This window comes from Artibeus jamaicensis, unplaced genomic scaffold, assembly GCF_021234435.1.
Source record: "Artibeus jamaicensis isolate MK-2021 breed Jamaican fruit bat unplaced genomic scaffold, CSHL_Jam_final contig_548, whole genome shotgun sequence".
Lineage (NCBI taxonomy): Eukaryota > Metazoa > Chordata > Mammalia > Chiroptera > Phyllostomidae > Artibeus > Artibeus jamaicensis.
The window spans coordinates 3,486,979-3,511,355 of NW_026521883.1; the positions used below are offsets into that span (position 1 = coordinate 3,486,979).

At 37.7% G+C, this 24,377-nt stretch overlaps 2 protein-coding genes across 2 annotated transcripts in view; one reads left to right on the plus strand and one right to left on the minus strand.

Annotated features, from left to right (window-relative positions):
- The window catches only part of NID2 (nidogen 2), a 56,090-nt gene extending 50,092 nt beyond the window's left edge, over window positions 1–5,998 (plus strand). Inside the window, exons 16-19 of the mRNA XM_053670127.1 lie at window positions 492–649; window positions 2,025–2,148; window positions 4,872–4,984; window positions 5,296–5,998. Coding sequence (XP_053526102.1) covers window positions 492–649; window positions 2,025–2,148; window positions 4,872–4,984; window positions 5,296–5,306 — 406 coding nt within the window. The 3' untranslated portion in view covers window positions 5,307–5,998. The remainder of the gene's footprint in view (window positions 1–491; window positions 650–2,024; window positions 2,149–4,871; window positions 4,985–5,295) is intronic.
- Window positions 5,999–6,103: 105 nt separating this feature from the next.
- RTRAF (RNA transcription, translation and transport factor) lies at window positions 6,104–23,307 on the minus strand. Its single transcript, XM_037155762.2, has 8 exons — window positions 23,146–23,307; window positions 21,493–21,617; window positions 18,436–18,535; window positions 13,010–13,096; window positions 11,154–11,242; window positions 8,803–8,871; window positions 6,556–6,604; window positions 6,104–6,432 (listed from the first exon to the last, which is right to left on the minus strand). The coding sequence occupies exons 1-8, from the start codon at window positions 23,204–23,206 to the stop codon at window positions 6,278–6,280; spliced, it is 735 nt and encodes a 244-aa protein (XP_037011657.2). The 5' UTR covers window positions 23,207–23,307; the 3' UTR covers window positions 6,104–6,277.
- Between the last annotated feature and the right edge of the window lie 1,070 nt (window positions 23,308–24,377).

Genomic DNA, 24,377 nt, shown 5'->3' on the forward strand with positions numbered 1-24,377 from the left:
CTATGTCCTGTCTGAGGTTAGCACTTGAACAGGAATGAAATGGGTCTCCTTCAGCAACATATTAGGAAGTCATAGTGTGAAAACCATGGTAGGGTTTATGTCATTAATTGGTGAGAGTAATCAAAACTCGCACATCCAGCATTTTCTTTCTTAGGCCTCACTTTCACTGTAGCAAAAAATCAGGAATAAAATGTTCCCTGTCCATAACTGCTAAATCATCACCTGGGACATATAACTTGGTCAGTGTCTCAGTACTTGTTAGAACCAGGGAGGATTTATACCTTGAGAAACTCTTGCCATACTTAATGGGGCTTCTACCAAATGAAATTCCAGAAAAATCCTTCAAGCAGTAAAAAAACATTCAGCTTAAGTTTCAGCGAAATGTTTTTGACTCAGAAATAGTGAAAAAAGTCTCAAAGATAGTTTTGAAATCTGAGTTCTACACATTGAGGAATATATATTTTTCTGTATTCCATTTAATTTATCCACAGCAACTTGTACTGGACAGACTGGAATCGAGAAGCTCCTAAAATTGAAATGTCATCTTTAGATGGCGAAAACAGAAGAATTCTGGTGAATCAAGACATTGGGCTACCCAATGGTTTAACCTTTGACCCCTTGTCCAAACTGCTCTGCTGGGCAGATGCAGGTAATACTACTGATGGAATGCAAACACAACACTTCATTACAGTGGTGCCAACACACAACAGATTTTACAAAACCAAATCCCATCTATTTGGTATATAAACTTTAAAAGAACACTTTGTAATGAACTTCCTAGTGTTTTAGGATGTGCACGTGAATTAGGCAGTTAAGTTTCCGGGCTAGCATTACGTCCGACTCATTTCTGTACTGCACGCCATTCCCCGACGTAAGCGCTTGGCAGACTTTTTAAGCTAAAAAGAAACATCACCCGCTGTTGGAATGGACAGACTTTGATAAGTGAACAAGAGGCTGCAGGTGGTTTTTTCTTTAACCAGTATTATAAATTTATAAATGTCTGTTCAGCAGTCAGTATGTTACTATGCTCAGGACATTCTCCGAAAAGCGATGTGGCAGCATGGTTTCCTTCAGTAGCAATTTTGGGATCTGTTGTGTGATTTCACTATTAGCAAAACTGAAAAGATGCTATACATCTTGTTATAAACTGAAGAATATGAAAAAGGCTGTTCTTGAAGAATTGAAAATCTAATAAAAAGGACTCTAATGCACATAGATCACTATTATAACCCAGTTGCCCAAACAAGTTACATTTCTTTAAAGTATTTGAAATTTAAATCCAGGTTCCATAAGAGATGTGAAACTTGGAAAATTTTAACTTAGCTATTGCAAAATCTTCATGATGGGCTTTCTTTGCATTCAAAAATATGAGCCATGTTGCCACTTTTTTATTCCTACCTAGAAATACAGTATTTTTTAAAAAACTTAAGGATTTTAGTTAAAATGCAGCATTGGCTATTATACACTACTTACAAAGGGCACATATTGTCCAAATGTTATAATTTATGATCTAACACACAGGTGGCAAACACAAGGTCCGTGGGCTGAATCCTGCCCTACACCTTGTGTCTACCCAGCAGCAGCGCTGAGCTCACTTAACTGTTAAGTAGTTACATTTATCCAGTCCTAAAATTACATTCGGCCCTTTGAAGGCAACCACGAGGCTGACATGGCCCCCACTGAAAATGAGTTTGACATCCCTAACACTTGAAATTATACCAATTTTAAAAAAGTTTATTTAATGCCCTACTTTGGGAGAAACTTGGCCAGATTTGTGTAAATGCATCCTTTCTTCCAAAAAAGGATTAAGAGTTTGAACTCTATTAACAAACAGAATGCTATTAAACAAATTAAAGACTGGTAATAGAACAAAAATTTTTCATTTTTAATTTGTATCACTGCAATGGGAATAAAATATCTATTTCTTATTCTTTAAGACACACTCTACCTGCCAATATTATTTTTTGCAAGTTTCCCCCCTAGGGTATGGAAGTATCTCACTTGCCTGTTTGGTGTTTTCAAAGGAACAAAAAAACTGGAGTGCACACTACCTGATGGAACTGGACGGCGTGTCATTCAAAACAACCTCAACTACCCCTTCAGCATCATTAGCTACGCAGATCACTTCTACCACACGGACTGGCGCAGGTGAGCTCCACACACACTGGATAAGTCTGAAAAGGCAAACTGTTCTGGAGGACCCATTTGTTTTACCAAGTGTCAGTGACTTTAGTAATTAACCCTCTACTGAAGTTTTCATTTTGTTATCTCTTCATTAATAGGTATCATTCAAATCTTACCCAGATATTTAACGATGTACTCACATGAAACTGAAAAGTGGCAGAGCTGCTAGGTAGTAACGTATCCAAAAAAGGAAGTGCTTTAATCTAAACCCAATCTTCAGAGAATAAGACTAGCTTAAGGGCATCATGAAGGATGTTAGTTATATGATTTGAATTGGCTTTTAAAAATGACATTGTGGACTTATTCGTTGTCTACCAGTTCTCCAAGGAGGAATTGGGAAGCATTAAAAAAACAAACAAACAAACAAACATGGGGCTGGAAAAAGTAGGTTTACAGTTGTTTGCATGGAAAAAGACAGTTTTTAAAAAATCTTTCTTAGAAGTATATTTTATTGATTATGCTATTACAGTCTTCCCACCTTTATCTCCCCTCCACCCAGCACCCCAACCCTCCGCATCCCCACCTTAGTTCATGTCCGTGGACTGTACATATTAGTTCTTTAAATTGTTTCTTATACCATTTTTGACTTCTCCCCATCTATTTTATGCCTATGCCTACCAATTATGCTTCTTCTTCCCTGTACCTTTTCCTCCCTAGTCCTCCCTTCCCCCTCCCCACTGAAAACACTCCATGTGATGTTCGTTCCTCTGATTCTGCTCCTGTCCTAGTTGTTTGCTTAGTTTGTTTTCATTGTTTTTCTTTTTGGGTTCATTTGTTGACAGTTGTCATTTTACTCTTCATATTTTTTCATGTTCTTCAGTTTCTTACATGACTCCCTTTAACATTTCATACAAGGGTTTGGTGATGATGAACTGCTTTAACTTGGCCTTATCTAGGAAGCACTTTATCTGCCTTTCCATTCTAAATAATACCTTTGCTGGACAGATTAATCTTAGATATAGGTCCTTGCCTTTCATGACTTCAAATACTTCTTTCCAGCCCTTTCCTGCCTGCGAGGTTTCTTTTGAGAAATCAGCTGATGGCCTATGGGCACTCTCCTTTGTAGGTAACTCTCTCCTTTCCTCTTGTTGCTTTTAAGATTCTTTATCTTTAATCTTGGGCAACTAAATGATCATGTGCCGTGTTGTGTTCCTCTTTGGGTCCAACGTCTTTGGGACTCTGGGTTCCCTGGACTTCCTGGAAGTCTATTTTCTTCACAAGATTGGGGAAATGTTCCTCCATTATTTGTTCAAGTAAGTTTTCAATTTCTTGTTCTTGTTCTTCTCCTGGCACCCCTATAATTTGGATATTGGAATATTTAAAGTTGTCCCAGAGATTCCTAAGCTTCTCTTCATTTTTTTGAATTTGTCTCTTCATTCTGTTCCAGTTGGGTGTTTATTTCTTCCTTTTGTTCCAAATTGTTGCTTTGAGTCCTGTTTTCCTTCCTGTCACTGTTGGTTCCCTGAATTTTTTTTTTTTTTTTGCTTTATTTCACTTTGCGTATCTTTCATTCTTTGACCAAGCTCACTCAGTTCTGTGAGCATTTTGATTACCAGGGATTTGAACTCTCCATCAGATAGGCTGGCTATCTCATCACTCACTTAGCTCTTTCTGGAGTTTTGCTGTTCTTTCAATTGGGCCATGTCCCTGTCTCCTTGTACGTGTAATTCAGTTGTAAGGGCGCAGGGCAACCCTCCTTGCCGCACCAGGGTGCCGCCACCTGTGGGGGAGGGACCTGAGAGGGACCAATGCAGCTCACCCGCTTGCCTCCAGCCCCACTTCCAATGAACTCGTGTACACAAAACTGGGAGTTTCTCCCACCACAGCAACCTCCCCTGTGGTCCACAGTCCACTCACAGTCCCTGTTTCCCATTCAGCAGCCCCATCCCTGCTGTCAGCAGCCTCACTGCAGCCAGCCCTGCCAGCCTCCGTCCACTGCCTCGTAGGGGTTCGCTCAGCCAGCCCTGCCCACGCGGTCCGCCACTGCAGGCTCTCTCCATCCACCCATCTTACTGGTTTGGGTGACTATTTAATTCCTTGGTTTTCAGAGTTCCATGCAGTTTGATTTTCTGGCACTTCTGGTTGTTTATTAATTTTAGCTTGGTTGTTATCCTCCTTTTGGTTGTGTGAGGAAGCAAAGTGTTTCTACCTACACCTCCATCTTGGCCAGAACTTTAGTTCCAGATTATAATTACAACAGCTTTAACTCAAAAGACTGTCACAGTGGCACAGTAAACCTACTGTTGCCCACCCCTGTATAGTGCCTAAATCCTTTACCCTGTACCCTGTAATTCCGAGCTAATTGGTCTGGCAAGAGGTCTGGGCATCAGTATTTATAGATCCTCATGTGATTCCAGCATGCAACTAGGCCAGAGAAGCACTGATTTGGATGGGTAGTTCTCAGATGTAAGCATGGCATCAGAATCATCTGAGGACTTGTTAAAACCTACTGCTGGGTCCTATCCCAGAATTTCTGATTCAGGCCCAAGAATTCAGATGATGCTGGTCTGAGGACCACTTTAAGAACCTCTGCTATAGGCAAATCTTCTGAATCTAAAGGAGTCAAAGCTTATTTCATTGTATTAATTTAAAAAATGTATTCTAGAGGGCTGCAGAGATTTTTCTTGATTGAAACTGATGTTTTCTGTCCAACCTTAAATCCCACTTCACTCTTCCTTTGTTACCAGAGATGGCGTTATATCAGTCAATAGAAACAGTGGCCAGTTCACTGATGAGTATCTCCCAGAGCAGCGATCTCATCTCTACGGGATAACTGCCGTCTACCCCTACTGCCCAGCAGGTAAACCAACATGCTCAAGCTGACCCTTTGGATCAGCAGGGGACAGGAGGACATACTTGGTAACTGATTACCCTTGGCACAGACACTGGCTGCTGCCACTGACATTGCCACTAGTGAGACAGTCACTTTGAGCTGGGAAAGTTAATGGCCAGCACATGGGAGTGACCAGTGTTTACTACCTAAAGTCTCCCTAGCTTAACTATACACAGAGGTGGTCAGCCTGTTAGGCTATTTCCCCTTTAAAAGACTTGCTACTGCAACTCGGTTATAAAATACTCACCCACTGTCCCCTCCCCGGTCTTCCCTTACAGGAAGAAAGTAAATATAGCATTGTAAAGAACTCAAGTTTACAACCAGAATCTGGACCCTAAAGAACATTCATTGCAAACAAAGGTGAAGAAAGTAAAAAAGGAATTGGCTATTAGAAGTTTTTGCACATACAAGGAGGACATTTCAGTGCAAAAAAACTAAGTATATTTTGTGAAAAAAGTTTATACCTCAATCTTTACTACTGTAGTTTAAAAAAAAAGTTATTGCAAGCTTTGAAAAGGTTTAATTATTGCTTATGAAAGCAACTTTTTATAAACATTTATATATTTAAAAGGTTAAATTCATTCGACTAAGAGCCAATGAGAAATATGTTGAGACCCTAGATCTGATTTTAGTAATGGGTTCTTTTTGGTCAAGAAATCAAAGCATATAAGACCACCAGTATAAAAACAAGTTCCTGAAGATTGTAAGCCTTAACATATGAAGAACTAGGAAGAACTGATGGGAAAGAACCAACTTATTTATAGTTTCCCAAACAAAACTTCCATGATTTTTTTTACCTCTGCATCAGTGCATTTCTATTTATATTAAAAGGTGCTACAATGTTTCAATTTGTATTTTCTGATCCTCTAAGTCCCTGTATAGAATAACCCACAGAAATAACTGCATTTATAAATACCAAAGATGTATCAGTTGTCAAATTGTCTAGATTACACCAATAAAATGTTTTAACTTTTCCTATAACTTCTGAGGATCTGTGTTGTTTCTATAACAAAGTTGGGCATTGGCAAGTACCTTAATCAAAAAGGAAGATTAATTATACATAAACATAACACAGCAAAAAAAAAATCCACATTCCCGAACTTTATTAAAGAAAAAAGCAATGATGGTAAATCTCTACAACACAGTCAATTTTCTGGGATTCTTCCCTTGAAAATGTGATGTGTGATTTCCAAACACATACCAAGACACACATGGTTCCCAACTGCACTAAGTAGGTGAGAGGCTGAGATCCTACAACGTTCATCTTCCAACTTTCCCCAGTCTGTGGTCTGTCTTTGGATCGGCAATAATTGCCTGAACAGCTACTATGGCTTCATTAATTTTTGTCTGTAGCTCTCTGAGCTCTTCTATATGTAGCAATCGCAGAATTTGGGCAGCTTCATTAAGAATTGCATCTATTTGTAAGAAACATGGTATTAATCATTAACTTTTGTATTTAAGACCATTTACTTACTCATTTCCCCCCAAATGTTCACCAAGTCTCTAAAAGTAGTTTGAATGAAAACAAAATCACTTACCTCCTGTGTCAAAACCAAGGATATGCTTATCTAAAGCAACAGGCAATCCCTTTAAAAAAAAATGGACAAAATGAGACTACAGTTAAGTATCACATTCTTTTCTCATCCAAAACTGAAAAGCAGCTAGCTATTCTATTATTTTAACTCTTTCAGTAACAGCTGCAAGAAGACAGAATTCTCTTTAAACTTGCATTTTGATATTTCCCCTACTACAACCAGGTAGGAAACAATGGCCTTTAAACGTAGTGGGAAACTAGTTTCATAACCCATGCGATCCTTGCAGACCAGGCGTATAAAACAGCCCCTTCCCCACTGCCAGGTGAGTACTACTGCAGGGCTCCTTTGCTCAATTTCACTGGCAGTAAGCAGTGTGCAAGGCAAATGGAACAGGACTGCTTTCAATATCACTCTCCTCAGGCAGGGTTATTTCTGAGCATATTAACTTGCCTTTCCAAATTTCACAAATCTAAAATGTATCTTTTCAGTCAGCATTATTTATCAATTACTTATATATAATTACACTTTTAATAGTCCATTTGAAGTTACTTTGCATAGTCTAGGAAAATGAATAGAATCTAACAACCATTTACCTAACCTTCCAGTTAGCACCTACATCTAGATATAGCAAAGGTGGTGATTATGATCACACCAAACTATATGCAGTTCCCAAAGTAAAAATAAAGACAGGAAGTCTAGATGTTCTGATGATTATACTGGTTTAATCATCAGAACCAACCAGTAATGGTTTAAATTATTACCAGGAGTCACTATACTTTTAATGCTACAAATACTAAGATGTCACTACTCAATTCTTGGGTAATATATCAATGAAAATCTACCTAGGCTCCATCTGCTTTGAAATAGTTAATAATATACCCATTATACAAGTGCAGAAACAAATGGGTATGGAAGTTCAGTGAGCAAAACCACAGAGCAGAACTGTACTGAGTGGCATTCTATGTCAGTCTGGTACCAGAGGCTCCGTTCTCCCCTTCGTCTGACAAAAGACTAAAGGAGCTGTGACCGAAGACGACCACATGCTAGTTATGTTTGGTTACAGATAAGATCACAACTATAAAACTCCACTGTATTGGATTATAGTATGGTATCTTTTGAAATGACATTAAAACTAAGATTTATGTGGAACATTGAAAATTAAACTAAATTTTACTTTGCAAACAACAGCAGTGATTTGGCTATGCACTTATTTGCACTGCCTTCCAAACCAAAGGCATAGTTTTACTCAATCAATGAATTTATTATGGCAGAACAATTTACTGCCTGTTCTATAATGTGGGAGAAACAGGCTGATCTCTACCCCAATTTCCAGTGGCTGGATGCATGCATAATTAATAAGCCAGTAAGAACCTTTAAAAGAAACCAAGTGTCTTTCAGAGGGGACTACATTTCCCGGGCATTAATAACCTTTTAACAGTGCTGAGCCTTGCTAAAGACAGGGTTAGAGGAGATAAATGACATTGGGGAATTGGGGGAGGCAAAAAGGATCAGGGACCAGGGTGGTGGCTGTACCAAAGGCACTCACTGCAACATCTACACAGCAGGAAGGGGCATTAGCAGACACCCACAGCTGCTGCTAACCCATGAGGACATTCTCTGTACTGCCCCATAGTTAATGAAACTTCAGGGACATTTAGATTCTGGTACAGTTAATCTAAAAACACCCCAGAATTATTAAGGGAAAGGTTAGTTATCGTGTAGTTTTTCTCATTCTACAAAGCAGGATGGAAAGGTAAGTCTCAGTCACCTGCACCCTGAACCTTATGCTCTATTAGCCCTTCTACCCCCACCTCACCTGGGACATCAACTAGCTCATGAAACCACCACACACAGTGAGAGCAGAGGCTCTTGCATCAGACTGCCTAAGCCCAACCATTTATCAACTAGATGACCTTATGCAAGTTGTGAGTGTTTTATGCTAGGAAATAGAAAAAGATATACTGAGAAGAGATTTCTCTGAAGAAACAAGAGCAAGGGCAGGATTTAAGTCGAAAAGAAAATTATTAACAGAGAAGGCGTGTCCTATTTCCCCAGCAATTAGTCAAAATAACCCAGTCCATTTCACATTCAATCCCCTTCCTAAAAGAAAACTATCCTCTCACTAGGCAGGTCTAACAAAGAATAGGTATCTCAAGTAGATATATGCAAAGTTTAAACTCGTGACATTACCAGAAGAAACGTTCACTAATTACTTTAGACTTTATTTAAAAAACACACACACACACTTACCTCTTTTGTTTTATTTGCTTTAGTAATTGCATCCTGTGTCAGGCGCTCCTGGACCAAAATACGAATTGCCTAAGAAACCCCAAAAATACTGTCTTTAGTTTTCATCGGCTGTCTGTCATCTTTTCTTCTGTCTAGATAATAAGGCTGCCCAGTCTGATGAAGTTAGAATTACCTAGTTCATTAAAAACTCATTTCAAATAAAAAACAAAACTGATATGTACTAAAAGTTCTCACACTTAATATTTAACAATGTGGAATGATGCTTAAAACACTTTTTGAACAGGTAACTAACTCATGTATGTGGTAAAAAAATACATACTATTATAAATAAAGAGATACATGGTAAAACTTGCATCTCCTTCCAATCCAAACCTCAGCCATCCTTCCAGATGACAATCATTGTTACCAGATCCTTAATAAATTACAAGCACACTGAAGCAAACATGCAATCTCTGACGTAAAAGCAGCACATCATACCGTCCTTGCTTTTCTCACTTAATTATAGTAAAATGTTTTCCGATCTTTCATAGAACATATTGCTTTTCTCATCACCAAAGCACTGTATTATGGCAGACTCAAGTGTATGTGTGTACCTGGCACAAACTAAAAAAAAAAAGACCTTTTAATAGAATTTTAATTGATGACAATGAGAACTCAAAAATTTTAAGTGTGAAAACTGGGAAAAAAATTTTAATTGTTTTAAAAATCTTACTGATTCTAGAGCAAGGGGAGGGAAGTGAGAAAGGGAGAGAAATGTGGGTGTGAGAGAAACATCAACTGGTTGCCTCCTGCACACAACCTGCCCAGGGACCCAGCCCGTAACCCAGGCCTGTGCCCCGACCAGGACCGGTGACCTTTCAGTTTGCAGGACGATGCCTAACCAACTGAGCCACACTGGCCAGGGCTGGGAAATTTTTTTAAATCATAAAAACAAACCAAGTGCTATATTTGAAAAGAATAAACAATCTTTAACAGTGGTTGCACATGTAAACAGTCTGTCAAACACTTAATATATGAATCCTGACACTTGGCAAAACTATGAAGATGTTTTTCATGTTGCTATGTATTGTCTGACTGCGTCTTAAAATAACTAAAAGGACAATCACGCAGCTAGGATTAGAATTTTATTAAGCTTATGATTATAGCTTTCACTTTTTCCAAATGGGTGTTTAAAGTCTAATGAAAAGTATCCCCCAAATGCTAACACTGTCCATTTCTCCTCCCAGTTTATGATTAAAGCTGACGTCAAAATTGTGAAACTGTTCCAAAGCAATTTACATAATTGCCTGAGTAAGGAACAAGCCTTTTGAAAGAGCTAAATTTCACTAAAAACAACTATTTGTCTTAGCATCCAATGTGATTAGAGAAAATCCACACTGACATTCAAATTCAGTATACAGAATTATAATAATCTAAGAACAGAACAGTTTTCCTTGTTATAACTGCCATTTAATATATAACAGTTCTAAGAGGTACAATGAATTATGGCTTAATCTCTTGTGGGAAGAGTGAAATTAGTAATTTACTGCAAAGTAGTTTAAAAGTAATTATATGTACAAGATGTAGATTTGAATAAGAAACTAAAACTTTAATCTCTCATGAAAGTCAGTAATTTCTAAAATCATTTCCAAGTCTGGCATCTTAAATCCCACTCCCCTCCTCCTGACCCCACTGTACTATCAGTTACGTGACACAAATCTTCTGAGCATGAGCGTCTTTTTCCTCTCAGAAACAGGAGACCTCTTGCAGACCAGTGGACGGTTCCCTGACGTATGAACTGAGGGCCAATCTCAGATGGGTGACTTGGAAGGCAAAACAGTTATTCTCCTCTCAGAGAGATTTTGGACTATGTTTTTTCCACCAAATTCACCATTACTAATTTGGCATTATCACTACTGTAATGAATACATACCAGAATCTTTAAAAGGACTGGTTGTTTAATAAATGAGGTGATACAGGAAAAAGAATGAACCACAAGGTTAGATTTTAATGCCCACATTAAAATCCTGGCTCTATCATTTTTTGTCATCTTGTACATTTATTCTCTTTAAGTATATTTCTTCCTATATATATTAAAAAGACAAATATTAGCATCCACCTCTAGGCCTGTTGGGAGGACTGAATAAAAGCATCTTTGCAAATGGATTTAAGCACAGTGGCAGGCAGAGTAAACACTCCTTGCAATTAGTTGTTATGAGATAATCTAAAACAGGTGAAATCTGCTTTATGTCCTGCATTCCTTCACAGTTTAGTCATTCAATCATAAATTGAAATATCAAAAATAATTTTTTGAAAATGAAGTTTAAAAAATATAGAGAGTTTCTGTCAAGAATCGAGAATATGAAGCTCACCTTAAGCATTACCAGGTAATCATCATGACGCTGTATCTGAAGAAGGTTAGCCAAAGCCATCACACCAGCCTTAAAATCAGGATTATTTACTAGGAAAGATTAAAATGGAAACTCAGAACTCTGCAAACATTAGGAACATATGTAAACTTACAAAAAGGATTTTGAAATTTCCAGTAACGTCCCAATTTTTAAAACCGGGGCTGAGGCCCTGGCTGGCGTAGCTCAGTGGATTGAGCGCGGGCCTGCGAACTAGACGATCACGGTTCGATTCCCAGTCAGGGCACATACCTGGGTTGCAGGCCGGTTCCCTGCAGGCCAGTTCCCAGCAGGGGATGCACAAAAGGCAACCATACATTGATGTTTCTCTCCCTCTCTCCTTCCCTTCCCCTCTAAAGATTAAAAACAAACAAACAAACAAACAAAAAAACCTGAGGCTGAGAGCAGTACAGGGGTATCAACAGCTATGAGACCGTTTTCTTATTAATCAGCCAAACTGAACAATTCAGTAAGTGACAAAATTATCTCTTATTAGATTTGCCCTATAACTTTTTCTGCAAGGCCCATTTATGCAGCACTTTTATTTACTTATCTTTAGAGGGGAAGGGAAGGAGAGAGGGAGAAAAGTATCAATGTGTGGTTGTCTCTCATGTGCCCCCTGCTGAGAACTGGCCTGCAACCCAGGCACGTGCCCTGATTGGGAATCAAACCATGGTCGTTTGGTTCACAGGGGTTGCAGCTCAGGATTGAGTGCCGTGTGCTCAATCCACTGAGCTACACCAGCCAGGGCTTTGCAGGACTTTTAATTAACAATTCTTCCCAAGGCTATTAACTTTAATACACAGATCCCTTCAATGGACAGTTTTCCCAAAACCTTTTCTCTGAGCAGCAGCTCTTGAGTATCCAAGTAGCTTATTAGTTCATAAGGATAACTCAAATTATAGGTCACAATGAATCAGTGGAAGAATCATTTAACATATTATTATAATCTAAGTAATTAGACCCTTTATACTTTGAAAAGGAGACTTATTAAGACAGCTGGGACTTAAAATAATGAAAAATTTTACCACTTTCTCATAGTGTCACATTAGATTAGAAAAATATGTTATGTACCCTGGAAGGCAAACAGTCACGACCATGATTAAATACAAATCAAGACCTCCACATTGCTCTAAGAGCAAAGAAAAGCATTTTAACATTCAGATATTCAACTACAAGGAGGGACAAAGCACAGTGTAACTGACAATGAAACACATCACAGAATAAAATACCCTTGCAAATGCTGCCTGCACGAAGCAGAAGACTATCAAGAAAACCCACACCATTCTAGTAGTAGAAAACACTTAAGGAACCAAAAGTGTGTATTATTTTTATGAATTTACATAGTTACCTTTTCCAAAGGGGACCTTTTCCAAGACCCCCAGTGGATGCCTAAAACTGGGATAGCACTGAATCCTATACGAACTATGTTTTTTCCCTATATATACACACATCTTTTCAATTAAAAGCAGCACTTTAGGGCTTCTCTTTGGCATATACAAATCGCCAGCAACAAGACTCTTGTGTTTTATTAAGTAAAATAAGGGTTACCTGAACACAAGCACTGGGACACCATGCCAGTCAATCTGATACCCCACCCAGCTACCAAGTGATCAGAGCATGGGTATGCTGAACAAAGGCTTTTATTCACGGACTAGGCAGGATGGTGCAAGACTTCATCATGCTACTCAGAATGATGTGCAGTTTAAAATAAATTGTTCGTTTCTGAAACTGTGCATTTAGTATTTTGGGGTGGCAGTGACCACAGGTAACTGAGCATGGAAAGCGAAACTGCAGATAAAGGGGTCTACTGTACTTACCATCCAAGTTGATCAATGGCTCTGCGTTTTTAGCTACATTGTCAGCATTTTTTGTATTATCAGATACTGAGTCCTTGTATTTTTCGGCTGTAAAAATAGGCAAAAATCCAATTTGTAAAAATGCAACTTAAGGTAAAACAAACACTGCTTATTTACTGAATTTCAGCCAAACTGGTTATAAGACAACTCATACAATTAGAAGTATTTTTGCTATTAAAAAATCCAAAAAAAGCAGTGTGAGTATAGCTTTCTAATTAAGGTAAAATGATTTGTGAGTACCTTACACAAATATCTTTTCATTAACATCTTTAAAAGTAACACACTTCAAATGTTACCCACGTGTGAGCAGAGAAAATCTGCTTTTACAGCTTCCTCTGATAGAACAGGAAGATGGTAAATGTAGTTTTATGAGATTAAATGCAAACTCACTAAAAAGTCTCTTCCAAAATCTTTTAAATACTGAACAGAATCCAAAATCTTTGCTTTCTAAAAAACCAACACTTCACCCCGACTGGTGCGGCTCCGCTGGGCATCGTTCCACAAAGCAGAAGGTCGCTGGTTCAATTCCTGGTCAGGGCACATGCCTGGGCTGTGGGTTCAGTCCCCAGTCGGGGTGCACGTGAGAGGCAACTGATCAGTGTTTCTCTATCACATGGATGTTTCTCTCCCTTACTCTAAAAATAATACAATCTTTAAAAAGTCAGCACAAAAAATAATATAGCATCATATATAAACCTTGACCTATTTCAGAGACTTGAAAACCAGGACTCCAAAAGTAGTTTTATTTGAAAAATATTTAAGAATACACAAAACTTAAAATCTAAAATGCCATGTGTGGCTATAATGCTTGGATGATATGCTAAGACAAACCAGAAAACAAGAGTGTTAAAATTTAAACCACACAGGAGTTGCCTTAGGGAGCTCCCACTGGCCAAATCAAAGTCCAGTACACTGTGACTGCAGCGGACCGGTTTGTGTTGGTCTGGCAAATGTGACTCAGCTCCGTATGGAAAACCTAGAGAAGCGAAGTGGTGGGCAGGAGCCAGACCCTCAAACCGAGTTTTCCCGTGGGAATCAGGCCTAGAAAATGCATAGACTGTTATGGCTTGCTCTTGCTAAAACTCCATCACCCTGGTCTAAAACAACAAATGTGTATTGTCTATCTTCAAGGTAACTTCCAAAGCCTGTGTGAATTTTCCCAAGGACAGAGCTAATTAGCTCATCACCATTCCCCTCTGTATGTTATTTTCATTTCCTTGATTGTACCTACAATGTAGACAATAATATTCTATGTAATAGGTAATACATCTTTCTCTGATGTAAGACCCAAGGAAAACAATAAAAGCCTGTCTAGGCAAGGGTCCCGGCGCTCCCCTCCTAAGGGAGCAGCTGTGCTGTCCCCCTTTTCTCCACAGGATTGCTGTCGCCTACGCGTTGATTCTCATCTTCACTCACAACAGGCGGACTCTGCTGCCCGGAGTCCGCCACACATGACAGAAAAGATGATGACCTATTGAGTAAAATAAGAATCCATATATCCACACTGATTTAAATAAACTGGGAAGATAGGAAAGTTCTTAAAGTAGAGAGCCAACAAATGTAGAGAGAATGAGGGAATTAGATAAAGATCACTTGGCAATCATGAACTACCTAACTCAGATGAAAATAATTAAAGGAATGCTGAAGCTCAGGGGAAAGTCTGAGGAGCAAGAGCTTAGTGACATCATTTTAAAGTATCTTCCAACAACAGATGTATGTATGTATGTATTTATATTATTTTTTTTAAATATACACTTTTTGGAATAGAAGACTTCTTTTAAAGATTTTATTTATTTATCTTTAGAGGGGGAAGGGAAGGAGAGAAGGAGAGAAATATCAATGTATGGTTGCCTCTCATGTGTCCCCTGCTGGGAACTGGCCTACAACCCAGGCATGTGCCCTGACGGGGAATAGAACCGCAATCCTTTGGTTTGCAGACCCACACTCAATCCACTGAGCTACACCAGCCAGGCAGATGTATTTATTACAAAGGGAAAATCATAACTTCAGAATGAAGAAACCCCAAGCAAGCGATCAGAGTTAACAGGAACAACAATCACACATATCACTGATACATGCCTCCGGATATCGTGCATTTAAAGAATACAACATCGCTTCTGTGTGATTCTTAACTGAAGTACAAAACCTAAATCTCATCAGGAGGAAGAAACATCAGACAAACCCAGACTGAGGATCACTGTATAAAATGTCAGTGTCATGAAGCACAATAAAGGCTGAGGAACTTCTCCAGGTGATAGGAGACTACAGAGACATAACAATGGAATGCAACACATGATCAAGGATGGCATTTTTGTCTTGGTATAAAGAATATTATTGAGACAATTGGTAAAATGTGAATAACAGCTATAGAGAAGAGTACTGAATCAAAGTGAATTTCCTGATTTTGATAACTATCTTGTGGTTATGTACATATAGGAAATGTGCATTAAAATACTAGGGGTAGAGAGAATCACCTAAAATTTAGATCAGATGGTTTAGAAAAAATTATGCATGCATTATATAGAAAGAAAGAGGCAAGTGAATTAAATGTTACTATTTGCAAAATATGGGTATAAGCAAATTCTTTGTACTATTCTTACACTTTATCTGTAAATCTAAAATTATGTCAAAGTTTAAAAAGTTTAATCACACTGACAAGCTAGCAACATGCTATAAAACTATTAAAAAGCACAATAAAAATTCACAATGGTTTCATCGAAGAATAAACTTTTAAATAACTTAAAAGTGAAGACGGCCAACAGGTAAATGTAAAACCACAAAAGAACAACAGTGCCTTCTACTGACAAGAGACAGTATTACTACTTTAGCGCTTTCCCAAAAAGTCTTTTCTTACAACTCTGAATTTTAAGACTACACATAAACTTGTTTTTTACTTTATATTGTTAATATAGTTTTACTTTTCAACTATAATGCAACTAAAATTTCAAATAAAATTCAACTCTAAATTTCAGTATCAAAATTTTATTTTAGATACCTCAGTCTATCTTATTAATTTAAAAATACCATGCTATTACTGAGAAATAATTGTACTTCAGAGATACAGTCAGTTGTAGGGATATATGATCATATGGTACCCACAGTTACTCGTACCCAGTTAACCTAAGTTGAAATTATAAAAATGGGACAAATGGAATATATAAAACAAATATATTTGAGATGTGACTAAAATTTCATTTGGGAACACCTGAAAAACCACAATAAAGACTTTCCCAAAGGTCCTACAATTCAACTAATATGACCAAGGCTTATGACTATAACACTTCTGCTTAAATTTTTTTTTAAACTAAATTTCAAATTAAAAAAAAAAGCCTAGAGCTTTTCTTAACATTTCTGCCATAAGGTTTCTGAAATATAAGTCTGAAGGTTGGTTTTTGCTCTGTATTAGAATATGTGAACTGCATTTGACAAACATCTCTTAAAGTTGATAAACTTATCTATTATTAGCAAGAACCTGTACCATGTACTGTTGCAGACAGAATCATGACCTCCCACTCCTTGACAAAGAGGCCCATGTTCCCGATCCCTGCAAACTGAATGTTACCTTACACACGAAAGGGACTTGGCAGATGTGATAATAAATTAAGAACCCTGAAATGAGAGGATTACCCTCGATTATCCAGGTAGGCCCAATGTAATCTCAGTACCCTGATTAAGACGGAGGCAGAATGATGGATGTGGCAGTGGAAATAAGAGTCACAGAAAGACTAAAGATGCTAAGCTGTTAGATTTAAAGATCCAGGGGAAAAGTCAAGGAATACAGGCAACCTCCAGAAGGTGAAAAAGACAAAGAAATGGATCTTGCCCTAGAACCTCTAAAAGGACCTGTCAACAACCTGACTTTAAAATGCAGTAAGACAGATGTTGGACTTCCAATCCCCAAGACTATAAAATAGCAAGTCCATGAGTTTGTGGTAATTTGTTACAACAGTAACAGGACACTAAGAGATACCATAAAAAACAAAACTGAGCATGATCTTACAATATAGTGGGGCAAATAAGACACAAGCAAAATGGAAAAGTAGTGAATGACTTAAAACATAGAGTTAAAAGCTATGAATGTTCAGAAGGAAATGCTAACTGCTATTTGTGTTGGAACTTAAAAGGATGAACAGGATTTAGATGTGTAAAGAATAGAATGAAATGGCACATTAGTAGAAGAAAAATGTAAGACAAGAAATCAAGGGAAGAAAAAAGAGATATAAATGAGAACCAGCATTATTCTAGTTTGGCTGGGATATCAAGTATATAAATACTGGCTAAGGAGCTTGATGTTCCTTTTGTAGAAAATGGAAAAGCAATAACTATAATAGGAGGTGTTTTGGGAAACCAAGCATAGCATTCTAAAACAGACTGATGTTCCAGAAAGTTAGACTGATAGGCCATGCATATGAAAATATATGATGACGCTAAGGGACCAAGTATGAAAGATACTACAATAATCTCTGCGGAAAGTGACAAGGGGCTGAAACAGAGTGACAGTACTGGGAAGGAGAAAACATACAACGGACACAGGAATAGATAGATAAAAAATGGATGGGAAGAAAAGGGAGCAGTCAAAGAAACCAAAAAGGCTTCAAAAGCAAACGATTAAGAGAACTGGAGCTGAGAGTCCCGTAACAGAGAACAACATAAAATGCAGAGGATGAAGGTAAGATAAGATCATCGGATCTTGCATTTACCTGTTAGCAGGCTTTTCCAAATCAAATAGTCTATTAGAGGAAACATGTTTACTGCAAAACTTTTTTTACTATAGATACTAATATTCAAAAGCTTCCAATAATACAAGTATCTGTAATAAAATGACATTATTTATAAATAATATATTTTGGTCTATAGCACATACTGGCATTACCCATATGTTTCAGTCTCTCGTGAAATTCCCTGCTATCAATTCTGAAATCCTATCAATTCTGAAGACACTAACAACAATTTAAATTGAAAGCCTAAGGTGCAGACTATGAAAGATGGAAAATTTACCAAAGTAACACTACTTTGTGAGAAGACATTGAATTAGCCTTCTCCAGAAGACATCATTTCTAAATTTTGATTAAAAAAAAACAACCCTAAATACCAACGAAAGACAGTGCTTTTAATTTTTATAATAAAAAGACTAATTTTAGCAAAGAAAATTCTTTCCCGACAAGCTGGGAGTTGGTCCGGGGGTGAGTACAAGATACAGAAGAATGGTTCCCCCAAAAAGTAAGTTCTTAAAACAGATGCTGAAAAAGAACATGAGGATATATAAAACTTAAAATGAACCAAAAGCACAAGACAAAGAAACAATCTGACGTTCCCTACAGTTTTGCACTCCCTTCCCACCTTTTCTCTCCTCTCTTTAAAACACATCCCCCCCCAACAAAACGTACCATTATCTCCATATTCAAGTCTAACAGCTAAACCAAGAAGCCAGTCAATTGCTTCTTGTCGATCTTGAATCTTGAAAGGACAGTTAACATCTGTGAGATACTGTGAGGGAGAAAAATTTCAGTTTCATTATTGCTATAAAGTCACAGAATCAAAAAATGATCAGGTTGAAAGATACCTTAGTTTGGACCTCAAACAATTCTTTGTAACATTTAAGTGTACCACCTTAAGTATTTCCATCATGCTTTTCGGAATACTTCTTTTGCAGATTCCAGGCAGGGCGCCACTGATACAGAATTACTTCATTTTTTTAGATAAGAAGCTGAGACCTAGAGAGGTCAACACTTGCCAAGTCACATGACATAAATGTGGGACCTGGATCTGAGTTTCTGATTTCAGGGAGCAAAATACAGAGTAGTTAAATTTTAAAAAACTATAAAAATAAGGATATACTATTAAAGCAATTATTACCTTAACCTTAACTATATTATGTAAATGCCACTGAAGATAGTAAGTTATGTAATATACACATACAGTGAAAGCAAACATTTTAAATAAATGGCAGAAACTGTATATCAAAATCAGTATTATCCTTCAAGTGAGCCTCTTAGGAGCTTAAAACCTAATTCCAGCAACAATGCTATTACTCAGAACTTAGGGAGCTTGTTTGGGGGATAATTAATCAGCACTTTCAAGCCACAGCTCACTTTCTAACCAAATATTTTATTCCCTGGCTTTAAAAAAACAGAACAAAACAAAAAATCTCATTCACAAGATTTGTTCATGATCTACAAAGTAAATTTACCTTCAATAAAAAATAGATAGGGGGGAGGGTAAGAATAGTAGGGGAAATACAGAATCTAAAGAATTTGAGACACGTGTTCATGAACTAAAGGGGGAAATGGTGGGGGAGGGGTAGCAGGGGGGAGGGGAATGGAGGGGGGGAATAGAACAAATGTAATGGCATAATCAATAAAAAAGTTAAAAAAAATAAAAAAAATAAAAGCTTTGGGAGGAGGTCCTAAAAAAAAAATTACCTTCAAAATTTAAAAATTGCCAAATTAAGAATATTCAAAAAAATGTCTCATGATCTAAACGTACTTTCATAAGGAGTTACAAATATGCTTTAAACAATGACATCACTTCAAAGAGACCAATGTGAAGGACGATATCTGTCTGGATATGTAAGTTCCAATATATTTATCTTTAAGTCATCCTACTTTATGTTACTTTTGGGTGTTTTTCTCAAAATATTTTTATATAGCAGTCCCCCATTACTCACAGAGAGTACATTCTAGGACTCTCAGTGGATGCCTGAAATCTCGGATAATACCAAACCCTACGTATACTACGTTTTCCCCTATACATACATACCCATGATATAATGCATAAATTAGATAATGTAAGAATAATAGATAATATTATTCTATCTAATAATAGAATTAGATAATGTAAGATAATCTAACAATAATAAACAGTAGGACAATTACAATATACTGTCATAAAAATAATGTGAATATGGTCTCCCTCTCTCAAAAATCTTGTACTTACCCCCTTCTTGTGATGATGTGAAATAATACCATGTGATGAAGTGAGATCATTGGCATTGTGATGTAGAGTTAGGCTAGCACTGGCCTTCTGTCAATGAAGGTTACTTAAACACTAGTACTGTGATTCCATGGCTGCTGACCTGATAACTGACAGTGCAGACAGCATGGATACACTGGGAAATGGGATGATTCACCTCCGGAAAAGGGTGGGACATTGTGAGACTTCACCATGATACTCAGAATAGTGCACAATTTAAAATTAGTGAGTTATTTCTGGAATTTTCCATTTAATATTTTCAGACAGTGGTTGACCACAGATAACTGAAACCTCAAAAACAGAATCCACAGAAAAGGGGGATCACTGTATTCTCCAAATACCCTTCTACACATGGAACTTTGTGTACAGTATTATACACATGAATTGGCCATAAGATATGATATAAATAAATGTAAAATCCTGATAATATATTTCAAAATTTTAAATAGCTTATAAAAATTTTCAAAATACTTTTTAAGAGCAAGGGGAAATAATCCAGGAGTAACAATAAAGGTAGTAGAAGGAGTGGAATAAAGATATAACATTTGCTGTGGGCCAGGCACTCTGTAAAGAGGTATATTATTATCACTGATTAACGACACATGCCACCCCTATGACATAGGTACCTTTGTTATTCTCATTTACAGATGAGAACACTGAGACACAGAAAGGTCAATAAACTTGCCCACAATCATAGAGCTAGTGTGTAACTTATACAATCCCCTAGCATATAAAATCTCTGAGACTAAGGAGAAAGGTACCTAATCACTTTGCTTCAGCAAATAAAAAATATGATCTTTTTCATATTTTTAAAGGGAAATACCTTACTCATTAAAGTAAAAGAGCCAATAAAAATGTTTAATGTAAGTAATGATATTATATAATGATATTGTATAATGATTTTTATTCTAAATTGGAAACAATTCTTTTTCTGAAAAGGCATTATTAAACTAAGTCCATGTAAAAATTATTCTAGTCACAAAAATAAGATATACTATATGTTTAATTTTACAGAATAAAAGTTTTATATGTAATGTTATATAAAGCTTTTTAGGATTCTTTCTAATGTATATAAGGTATATATGTATACATTAAATATAACTGAACAAGACAATCTTTTTTTCAAGCATACTGGTATCTTATTTTAACATAAGTAGTATTGCTACAATTCAGTCTAATGCAAAAATTGTTATTTTGGTCATTTTTACCATTTATAGAATATATGTATCTCACTGTTTAAGGAACCTCACGGTATTTCCTGATACAAATATATCTAATACTGAAAGCTTGGTAGGAAGAGAGAATATAATTTACTCTAAAAGTAAAAGAAAGTTAAATCCTAAAATCCAGCTCTTCTAACACTGATCATTATTTTTATTTTAAAAGAACAAAGTAAATTTTACGCTTGTCTGTCTTCACATAATTTTTTGAGAAGCTCTCTACACTTTTATTTTTACTTTCTAATCCATTACCTTTTCAAAGAATTTGGGCCAATCACTGCTGTGGATGTTTCTTAAATTACCTCTGTCTTCAATCTTGTAGTGTCTGATTTTCTGGTCTTCAAGCCAAACTATAAAGTTTCTAAATTCTGTTTCATCTGCAACAAAAATACCACATAAATTAGAAGCACTTCATTTGCCACAAATGGTCTTGTGAAATTTTTTAAAACTCCAAAATAAGAAGTTAATTGAGCTGCTCAATGTAGTAGATGAAAAATGCAGACTGTGGATCAACAAATTAAACTCGTCCTGGCCTACATTCAAACTCTGGTTCCAGGCACTTGATGGTTGTATAAACTTGGGCTAATCACCTAAATTTTCTGTGTTTCAAATTCTTGAGCTGCAAAATGGGGTTAATAATAGGACTTACTTTATAGGGTGTTATGAAGATTCAATGAAGTAAGATTACAAAGAGTGTCTGGCAGATAGTTTTGGCTATGTGTTATTATTCCAGTCCTTTGGAGAGTGGGATGGGGCATGGTTAAATTTATATCAAAATAATAAAGTACAAAAATTAAGTGACACAACAGAAAGACACTATTGTCACTGTTACATCACATTAAGTGCACACATAAGGTATATATTTGTTTCATTTACTCCTTCCGCACGCTTTTGAGGTAGTATCTCCCTTTCACAGATGAGAAAAGATTCAAAGATTCAAATGAGGCTCAGATTCAAAGATTCAAATCCCAATCTACACTCTATTGCCACCATCCTTTTTTGTTGAATAGAAGGCAAAATAGAAAAACGAGATTCTAAAAATTGATATGCTTCTACCAGAGATCAACAAAACACTATCATCCTACTTAGAAACTGTTTGTTCACTTTGAAATTCAAGCTCCCATTACAAAGTCCTGAGAATGCTACCACGGTCCGCGTATCCCTGACTGCAGCTGGGTCACTTTCAAACGTACTCCTCTACTACAGACTAAGAACCCTGAAAGGATGTATGCAGTGGTGGATAGTAGTTATGTAATAGTGGGTAGCAAGTTCAATACTTTAAAAAACTTTAATGCTATAAAATCCCACACACCTTTGTATTTACTATTCAATCACCCCCCGTTCATCTGCTATCAACTTTTTTGCACGACCCACGCAAGCTAATTTATAGCCCGTTATGATACTGCTTACTTCAACAGTGTCGGTCCGTGGCTTCACAAAGTAGGGTCTTGATCTCAAACTGCGAAGCAGTTTTTGAGCGCCTCCCCCCCCCCCCGGCCCACCTCATTAGCTCCTGACGGCCAGTTATCTCGTCTTCAAACTGCTCAGCGTCTTCCTGTTTCCAGCCCTTGGCTAGCCTACAGCAGGTGCTCAAGGTATCGCCCAATTAATCAGAAGAGGTAAGTTAGAAAGCGATACTTTCCTCTAATGTGCTCAGGGGCTGGGAGAGGGGCGGTGGATGTTTGGAGTTTAGCAAGTGCGGATAGAGAGGGTGCTGAGGCAGAAGTGGGTGAGGGAGCTCCGATGCCCAGGCCTGGCTGGACCCCGGAGGGGAGAGGAGGAGGAAGAGAGGTGGCAGAAAGCAGAGGTGCCCCCGGGGTGGACAAGGCCTCGGAGTATCCTGGTAGAGAGCCGGGCGCCCAGCGGGATCCGAGGTGCGCCGCCAGCCCGGGACTACCGCCTTACCTTTACAGTTGAAGCCGGCAGGGTTGTGGTAGTCGAGGGCTGTCAGCTTGCGTCGGAACATGATCCCACCTTCTCGCTCTAGTCCCCCAAGACGGGAGAAGAGAGCCGAGGAGCGGCTAGAGGCGCAGGCACCGGCTACGCGGCGAGAGGGCGGGCAGGCGCCTAGACGTTCTGAAATGACGGCAGCCTTCACCAATCGTGGCTCAGGAAAGGCGGCAGCCTGCGAATGCCCACCAATCGTGGCTTTGGCTGGGGAGGCGGAGCTATAGCTGGCACGTTGACGCTCAAATAAACTTTATTGTCAGCTTTCTACGTACAATAGGCAGAAAGCCTCTAAGGAGCCAGTTTCCTTAAGTTTTCCTCGCCTTCTTCACACAGCATGCAGAGAATAGGATATGCAGAATTTCTATTATTGGCCATACTGCTCATTGGATCATAGAATTACTCTTCAGTATTTTCAGTGTATTCATTTATTTATTCATTCATTCATTCTTTCGTGCATTGCATGCCTCCTACATAATAGGTGCTCATCTAATACTGCTAATACAAAGACTTTTAGCAAGGTCCCTTTCAGAATACTTGGGAGTGATCCGCAGGTAAACGTTCAACCGTAATACTATGTGATAGTTGGAAACATCGCCAGCTATATATGTTTCACTTCAACAGCTTATAATTAAACACTGTTTTAGCATTTGTGGGTCATACAAATGAATAAGATATTTTCCACGAAGTTTAAGTACAATGGCAAAAATAGACATGTAAATAGAAACTTATAATCTAGAGTTAGAAAATGATAAATTATGGGAAGTACAAAGTGTACTGTCAGAATACAGCTTAAAGGAGGCGCTGTGAGACAATGTATTTTCCTATTAAGATGCTCACAGAGTGCATCAAGAAGCTTACAGACTGCATAAGAAGCTTACAGACCAGCTTCCGGAGCGTCTTGCCTTAAAATTTGATCGCTACTGTGGTGTATGCTAGTTCTATAATTAATGAAATACTAGGAAAAAAAAACCTGTCAAGGAAGGAAAATGAATAAAGCAATTGCCTGCATGCAACTTTAGATAATATTTTTTTAGAGGGGAGAAAAGCAGCTCTTAAAATTTATTTTTTGGAATTTATCCTTTAATGCAAAAAATTAAGTTGTTTGCTCCTGACCTCGTCTTTCTATTTCAGAACCCTAAGTTTTTGGCTCCTTGAGACTGTCTCTGGTCATCATCCCTGGCCACCCT

Coding starts and splice junctions, on each gene's coding strand:
- RTRAF (XM_037155762.2), bottom strand. CDS start 23,206: ATGTTCCGACGCAAGCTGACAGCCCTCGACTACCACAACCCTGCCGGC. Junction 6,605..8,802: donor AAGCAAATAAAACAAAAGAG/GTAAGTGTGTGT, acceptor TTTTTTTTAAAG/GGATTGCCTGTTGCTTTAGA. Junction 6,433..6,555: donor CCTTGGTTTTGACACAGGAG/GTAAGTGATTTT, acceptor TCTTACAAATAG/ATGCAATTCTTAATGAAGCT.